General features: G+C 43.9%; 1 protein-coding gene across 6 annotated transcripts in view; it reads right to left on the bottom strand.

The window, feature by feature from the left end:
• Positions 1–823: 823 nt before the first annotated feature.
• The window catches only part of ints13 (integrator complex subunit 13), a 35494-nt gene continuing 27509 nt past the window's right edge, over positions 824–8808 (bottom strand). For 4 of the 6 annotated variants that reach the window (XM_060903867.1, XM_060903868.1, XM_060903870.1 and 1 more), the window contains 5 exons: positions 6606–6770; positions 6315–6469; positions 5965–6195; positions 1476–1615; positions 965–1179 (listed from right to left, as the gene is read on the bottom strand). In XM_060903867.1, coding sequence (XP_060759850.1) covers positions 1004–1179; positions 1476–1615; positions 5965–6195; positions 6315–6469; positions 6606–6770 — 867 coding nt within the window. In that variant the 3' untranslated portion in view covers positions 965–1003. The other 2 variants (XM_060903871.1, XR_009651087.1) reach the window with 2 other exon arrangements.

The following is an 8808-nucleotide window of genomic DNA, read 5'->3' as shown; positions in this document are numbered from 1 at the left end:
TTTATGGTCACAATTTGCCATCTTCTAATGGCTCCTTCCAGCATGATAATACACCAGGTCGCAAAGCAAACGTCTCAAACCGGTTTCATGAACATGACGATGGGTTCGGTGTTCTTCAGTGGCCTTCAGTCACCGGATCGGAATCCAGTAGAACACCTTTGGGATGTGGTAGAACAGGAGACTCACAGCATGAAAGCGCTCCTGAAAAATCTGCAGGAATTTCATGATGTGATCAAGTCACAATGGAGCAGAATCTCAAAGGAACGTTTCCGTCATTTTGTGGAATCCATGCCATGAAGAAAAGGAGACTTACTCAGTATTACTGTAGTGTTCCCCCCCCAAAAAAAGAAAGAATCAGATGCTTCTTCCACAGCAAGAGGAGAAAACAAACAGGTGAAAGGAGCGACTTTGGCCTTGGTGGAGTTTAAGTATCTTTAGATCTTTATCTTCACCTGTTGCCAGAAGCTGTGGGTTGTGACTGAAGGAACAGGCTGCAGGCAGCAGAAAAGTTTGCTGGGCTAATTTTCTCTCAGGGTGAGGAGCTCTGCAATCCAGGAGAACCTTGGAGTCTTCCAAATCGAGAGGATCCAGTTGAGGTAGTTTTGAGAGATTATCATCTCTCACTGTTGGATTGGGAACACCTCCAGGAGAAACCTGGCCTGACCTTCTCAGAGACTCTCACCAGGAAAAGTGGAAGGAAAATGAACGATCAAATTATTTTTAAATGATCTACTTTAAACGATGAAGCCTGTTTGTTGACTCCTGATTAAAATTGCATGGATAAAACATCGATGAATTTAGAATCAGATTCATACACACAAGGTAAACACCTAATAACCGGGCTTTATTGTGTTTTAGATTTTATACAAATTTAGTAAAAAACAAAACAAAAAAATCTTCTTCCTGGACGTGTGCCATCCATCATCTGGTAGTTTTACCGTTCTCATGGACATCTTTCCTAAAGAAAAAACAAAAAAAACAACAAGCAAATAAAATTAAAGGTTTAGGGGCACAAAACAGGACTAGGAGAGATGATTACTAACCCATTCTCATCTTTCAGGTGCTGGTAGAGTTCTGCCTTGTTACTGATCGAGGTGAGTCTTCCAGCAAACTCAGGATGCTTTCTAGAATTGGCTTGAGTGATTCTACTGGTCCAAAGACTCAGTAAGGAGACAGGACCTGAAGAAAGAAGGAAGGAAGCTCATGAGATAATCGTCTCCTACTGTGTGCCAGCTTCAGAAGGCATGAACCTCATCTCATGTGCTCGACACATCTTCACTTGATATGGGTGTAACAAGTCAGGAACAAGCAAAATCTAAAAAGACTGAAAAAGGACGTGGTGGTGGTGACCAGTCTCTCCCCAAACCTCCACACTACACGGATATTGTCCCGATGCCCACAATGAAGAGAACACACGGTACGGTGGTGCTGAGGCCGTGACAAAACAGAAACACAGCTGTACATTAAAGATGTACCTTTGGATTTCTCTTGGGGCTGAAGGTCCTCTAACATGAGTCTGGGTTTTTTATTGAATGGCTCTGGAGAATCTGGAGAGTCTTTAATAACCCCAGATTCACTTTCATTCTCTTTCTCTCGCTCCGTTGTTCCTTTCAGCCTGAAGAAACAACAGACAGGCCAAGGTTAAGGCATTTGGTGAATGATGTAAAGCAATCCAACACTTATTTCAAAGCCCATGGCTCCACAAGTTTTCGTAAGAATATTAGACACAAAAATCTATTCTATTCCTCTCCGCAACTTTCCCATGATTCATTGCTGTATCATAGTGGAAGCCGGGATCTTTCTTCCGTTCCACTGTGTTGGCGTTTGTAGCTAACGCTAACCGCTACGTAAGGAAGATCAAAGATGGCTAAAAGATGCTTACACAGGTCCGATTTTCTGACGTGCTTTGGGGAGAATACGATCAGAGTGCCCCATCCGTCTACCCTCACGGAACGGATAGACGACATGAAGTCCCGACGTCAGCTACATTGACATTGTCAATTATTTTATTCTTAGTGAGGGCGTTGATGGAGAAGAGCTAAGGAACTACAAAAGCACAGAGGTGTACAATTATCTACACAGGAATAAAACTGCCAAAATTATGTGTAAAAGAGAGAGTGAGTTTGTTTGATTAAAGGCTGAGGTTGAGCTGAGTCACAGCAAAAAAAAAAGGGAAATACATCATGCAGTCATGCAGCAGCAGCTATCATCTGGAAGGTAGGCCATATCAGAGCGATTGTATTATTGGACTGGTTTACTAATAATGTAGTGTTTAAGTCGCTTTGGACAAAAGTGTCTGCCAAATACCAGAACCATAACTACAAGAGTGCTCTTAGAGCACAATATTCCCCGCTAGTAACTCGGCCATAATTCTGGTAAAACGTGACCGAGTTGAACGAAATTGTAATATACGTACAAGAAAGAATCCTGCCAAGTTTCGTGAAATTCCTCCAAAAATTGTGAGGAGTTGATTTCAGAAGGTGAGCACCCTTCCTGGGACGGACATCGCCATGACATAATCCCCCGTCGGGCCAGCGAGGGATAAAAATTGTGAGGGAAGTTGATTTCAGAAAGCAAGCATACCTTGATGAAATTGCCAAAATACAAAAGCTTGTTAATAATTAAGGGCGTAACTCTGGTAAAATTCCCCCAAATTAAACAAAATTTCAATATGCACATAACTATCATATAACAAAGCCTTTTGCCAAGTTTCGTGAAATTCCTCCACAAATTGTGAGAGGAGTTGATTTCAGAAGAACGTACACCCTCATGAAATCGTCAAAGTACAAGTTATTTAATCAAGGGTCAAAATTCTGGTAAAATTTTCACAAACGAAATTAAATCGCAATCTGCGTATTACCGTCATACTGTACAACAAGGACTTTTGCCAAGCTTCGAGAAATTCGTCCAAAAATCATGAGAGGAGTTGACGTCAGAAGGCGAGCACACCTTCATTAAATTGTGAAAGTACAAGGCTGTTAATCAAGAGCTGTAACTCTGGTAAAATGCGACCGAATTGAACAAAATAACAATATGCGTACTACCAATATATAACAATGCCTCTTGCCAAGTTTCGTGAAATTCCTCCAAAAATTGTGAGAGGAGTTGCTTTCAGAAGGAAAACACACTCATAAAATTGTCAAAGTACAACCCCGATTCCAAAAAAGTTGGGACAAAGTACAAATTGTAAATAAAAACGGAATGCAATGATGTGGAAGTTTCAAAATTCCATATTTTATTCAGAATAGAACATAGATGACATATCAAATGTTTAAACTGAGAAAATGTATCATTTAAAGAGAAAAATTAGGTGATTTTAAATTTCATGACAACAACATATCTCAAAAAAGTTGGGACAAGGCCATGTTTCCCACTGTGAGACATCCCCTTTTCTCTTTACAACAGTCTGTAAACGTCTGGGGACTGAGGAGACAAGTTGCTCAAGTTTAGGGAGAGGAATGTTAACCCATTCTTGTCTAATGTAGGATTCTAGTTGCTCAACTGTCTTAGGTCTTTTTTGTCGTATCTTCCGTTTTATGATGCACCAAATGTTTTCTATGGGTGAAAGATCTGGACTGCAGGCTGGCCAGTTCAGTACCCGGACCCTTCTTCTACGCAGCCATGATGCTGTAATTGATGCAGTATGTGGTTTGGCATTGTCATGTTGGAAAATGCAAGGTCTTCCCTGAAAGAGACGTTGTCTGGATGGGAGCATATGTTGCTCTAGAACCTGGATATACCTTTCAGCATTGATGGGGTCTTTCCAGATGTGTAAGCTGCCCATGCCACACGCACTAATGCAACCCCATACCATCAGAGATGCAGGCTTCTGAACTGAGCGTTGATAACTCGGGTCGTCCGAATGACACGGCATCCCTGATTTCCATAAAGAACTTCAAATTTTGATTCGTCTGACCACAGAACAGTTTTCCACTTTGCCACAGTCCATTTTAAATGAGCCTTGGCCCAGAGAAGACGTCTGCGCTTCTGGATCATGTTTAGATACGGCTTCTTCTTTGAACTATAGAGTTTTAGCTGGCAACGGCGGATGGCACGGTGAATTGTGTTCACAGATAATGTTCTCTGGAAATATTCCTGAGCCCATTTTGTGATTTCCAATCCAGAAGCATGCCTGTATGTGATGCAGTGCCGTCTAAGGGCCCGAAGATCACAGGCACCCAGTATGGTTTTCCGGCCTTGACCCTTACGCACAGAGATTCTTCCAGATTCTCTGAATCTTTTGATGATATTATGCACTGTAAATGATGATATGTTCAAACTCTTTGCAATTTTACACTGTCGAACTCCTTTCTGATATTGCTCCACTATTTGTCGGCGCAGAATTAGGGGGATTGGTGATCCTCTTCCCATCTTTACTTCTGAGAGCCGCTGCCACTCCAAGATGCTCTTTTTATACCCAGTCATGTTAATGACCTATTGCCAATTGACCTAATGAGTTGCAATTTGGTCCTCCAGCTGTTCCTTTTTTGTACCTTTAACTTTTCCAGCCTCTTATTGCCCCTGTCCCAACTTTTTTGAGATGTGTTGCTGTCATGAAATTTCAAATGAGCCAATATTTGGCATGAAATTTCAAAATGTCTCACTTTCAACATTTGATATGTTGTCTATGTTCTATTGTGAATACAATATCAGTTTTTGAGATTTGTAAATTATTGCATTCGTTTTTATTTACAATTTGTACTTTGTCCCAACTTTTTTGGAATCGGGGTTGTATAATTTTGTAAATCAAGGCCTGTAACTCTGGTAAAATGTGACCGAATTGAACGAAATTGCAATATGTGTATTGCTGACATAGAACAAAGAATCCTGCCAAGTTTGGTGAAATTCCTCCGAAAATTACGAGGGGAGTTGATTTCAGAAGGTGAGTCCCCTTCCCGGGACGGACGGACATCGCCACGACATAATCTCTCGTCGGCCCTTTCAGCCAGTGGGGGATAAAAACCATATTAACCGAGCTCAAGTCGCTGTACCGTAACGTTTCTTGTATCGGCTCAAGAAGCAAAAGCTCGGAGAGAAGCACAGGCTAAACATTTTAATGCAGATGCTGTCAAACTTTGGAAACAATAAACACACCATACTTAAATAATTCCTTGTCTATGTATTTGTCCAAGCTTCTTCAACTCCTTAACTGCCCTGATCGTTCCAGATATTAGATGGTATTTGTAGGCTGTGTGTTTACACTCGTACTTCAGCACTGGTCGCTCTTGGATTCTCTTGGCTACATGCACTTATTGTTAGTCACTTTGAATAAAAACATCAGCTAAATGACTATGTAGTGTAACGTTTGAATAATGTACAATATCTAAACAATTAAGAGTTAATGCTGTTGATTGAGGTCCAAAATGCAGTGGTTAGTGAAAGACAGGAATGGCACGTACAGATGAGCAGCGTATGGTGCTGGACGACACGTCAACAGCGCGAGTCCGTTTGAGCTCAAAACAGATCCCATTCATAAAAGCTTTCGCGAGTTGGTTTGCGCACCCGACGACGACACACGGTGAACCAGAAAAAGATATTTCATTCAAAAGATGTTATCCTCTGACTAAAACATGGTCATCATAGCTAACTCTGCTCAGCCTCAGCTGCTTGGATAAACCGGAAATCAAAGACTGGCATCTGGGAGAGGCGGGTGTCATGGCGACCCCCACTGTCTCTCACAGGAAAGCTGTGGATGGAAGTGAGAAACGCCCCAAGCGTACACAGCCATGCCTCTTCCCTAGTAACCTGGAGTAATAACAACCACTACGAAAGGCTATGATGTAAAACCACTTGGCTTATCGCTGGCTCAGTCCCAACTGAAGGAAAGCCCAACTGCAGCCTGTGCATGGAAAGGATTTCCAGAAAATGATATCATAAAGAAAAGGTTTTGTAAAGCTTCTCTACATTGCCATGGATTTGAAAAGGAAGTTATGACAAACAGATCCCTTTAAAAACCCTTCACACCTTTCAGTGTCTTGAGTCCATCCTTTCTCCTCAGGTTCTTTCCCGTTCTTCTCCGTTTTATCCTCTTTGTCCTCCCTTTTCCTTCCCCGTTTTTTCCTCTCTTCCTCTTCGGGGGGTTTGCTTCGGCAGGCACTGATGCACTCGAGAACTTGCTGGTGTCTCTCACTGGTTTCAACATGCGTCTTCACCAGAGTCTCCAACTCGTTCCACATTATCCGGTACTGCTCATCTCTACAGCAGACAAAGCTCGGGTTGAGTCCACAAGAGACTGAATAGAAAATTGGAACAAACTGCAAGTAATAAAGTGGACAGACAGACAGACAGACAGACAGCTCTTCTGTGGTGGTCACCGTTTGGGTCCTTTGCCCCTGGAGCCCACAGTAGAGATGGGTAAAGGGTCATTTTTCCTCTCCATATCCACCAAGTTGTACACGGTCTTCTGACACGCAAGAACGTCGTCCTCAGTCATAGTGTCCTTTACGATCAGGTTTGCTAAAGGAACCACCTGAGGGGGCGGCAACAGAAATCAGACTTTTCCCTTAACGGGAGATGATTTGCGTCATCAAATGCTGCTAGTTCAAGCCACGAATAAAACGACCTGAAATAAAAGCACTGTGAAGAAATAAAAACACATGACTCACTGCCTGCATGTTGAAAATGGTGGTTTGGGAGATGATCATGGGCCAGTAACGCGTGTGTCGCTCCAGCTGAGCTTTTGCTCTTTCGAACGGTGCTCTCCCAGCAGCGTCCATCAGCACGTGTGGGAACGTAGTGAGGCGATTCTCCCTCATAAACTCTCCGAAGTCCTGCAGAAAGAGCAAAGCCAAAAGCATGAGACAAACTCGCGCTACGCTACTGAAGAAAAACAACGGTGGGGTCCGGGGGGCTGTTTCAAATATAACCAGAGCATCAATAACACTCGGGCTAAAAATTAACTTCAGTGCTTGGTCACCACGTGGGCCAGTATCCCTGAATTCTTATGGCCCTTTTCCACTACCTTTTTCAGCTCACTTCAGCCCGCTTCAGCCCGACACGGCTCGCGTTTCGACTACCTCAGAGCAGCACGACTCGGCTCGCTTCAGCCCTGCTTAGCACCCAAAACTCGCACGGTTTTGGAGTGGGGCTGAAGCGAGCCAAACCGAGCTGAGTGGGGCTAGGGGCGTGAGCAGACACTCCCCTGTGCACTGATTGGTGAAGAGGAGTGTCCTCACATGCCCACACACGCCCCGCGAGCACGCTGGGATCTGTAAACACCGTAAACCCGGAAGAAGAAGAATTACGAATTACGAGAATTTCTGAAGCCTTATGCGCCTCGCCTCATCTATACGCTCTTGCCAGTATCTGTTGGCGTTGTCGGTGACAACAAGCCACAGCACCAAGACCAGCAACACTAACGACTCCATGTTTATTGTTTACTATCCGGGTCGTGAGACTACCGCTTAAAAGGTCACTGATGTCACTGTTTGCGCCGCCTAACGACATCACGTGACGTCCACCCACTTTCACTAACTCCACCCAATGTGTCCACCCACTTCCAGCCAGCACGGTTCAGCGCGGTTGTAGTCGAAATGCAACTCCAACAGCCCCACTCAGCTCGACTCAGCCCAACTCAGCACCGCACGGCTCAGCCCGACTCAGCTGCGTTGGTAGTGGAAAAGCGGCATTAGTGGCCCAGGCCAAAATAAAGTGGCCCTTAAATTTCCTCTAGTCGAACACAAAGAAATTTAAGACCATTTTTACTTGAATAAACACCCCACGGTGTTGAACATATGCCCCCAGAAATGGATTAATAAACAGCATTAATTCTGTCTCATTGTACATTATTCGAATGTTACACCACATTACAGTCATTTAGCTGATATTTTTATTAAAAAGTGCATGTAGCCAAGAGAATCCAAGAGCGACCAGTGCTAAAGTACAAATGTAAACAAACAGCCTACAAATACCATCTAATATCTGGAATGATCAGGGGAGTTAAGGAGTTGAAGAAGCTTCAACAAATACATCGATAAGGAATTATTCAAGAATGGCGTTTTTATTGTTTCCAAAGTTTGACAGCATCTGCATTGAAATGGTTAGCCTATGCTTCTCGAGCCAATACAAGAGACGTTCCAGTACAGCGGGATGGTAGAATTCTATTAGACTAGAGCTTGGTGCTTATGGTTAAATGTGGTTATAGTTATGGTTCTGGGATTTGGCAGACGCTTTTGTCCACAGGGACTTAAACACTACATTATTAGTAAACCAATACAATAATACAATCACGCTACTCAACCTCCACCTTTAATCAAACAAACTCGCTCTCTCTGTGTTGCACGTAATTTTGCCGATTTTATTCCTGTGTAGATAATTGTACGCCTCTGTGCTTTCGTAGTTCCTTAGCTCGTCGCCACCAACACCCTCACCAAGAATAAAATAATTGATAGTGTCAATATGGCGGCACGGTGGTGTAGTGGTTAGCGCTGTCGCCTCACAGCAAGAAGGTCCGGGTTCGAGCCCCGTGGCCGGTGAGGGCCTTTCTGTGCGGAGTTTGCATGTTCTCCCCGTGTCCGCGTGGGTTTCCTCCGGGTGCTCCGGTTTCCCCCACAGTCCAAAGACATGCAGGTTAGGTTAACTGGTGACTCTAAATTGACCGTAGGTGTGAATGAGAGTGTGAATGGTTGTCTGTGTCTATGTGTCAGCCCTGTGATGACCTGGCGACTTGTCCAGGGTGTACCCCGCCTTTCGCCCGTAGTCAGCTGGGATAGGCTCCAGCTTGCCTGCGACCCTGTAGAACAGGATAAAGCGGCTAGAGATGATGAGATGAGATGAGATAGCGTCAACATGCCTGATGTCGGGACACAA

This window comes from Neoarius graeffei, chromosome 21 (assembly GCF_027579695.1).
Source record: "Neoarius graeffei isolate fNeoGra1 chromosome 21, fNeoGra1.pri, whole genome shotgun sequence".
Lineage (NCBI taxonomy): Eukaryota > Metazoa > Chordata > Actinopteri > Siluriformes > Ariidae > Neoarius > Neoarius graeffei.
This window is presented reverse-complemented; position numbering and strand designations above follow the sequence as displayed.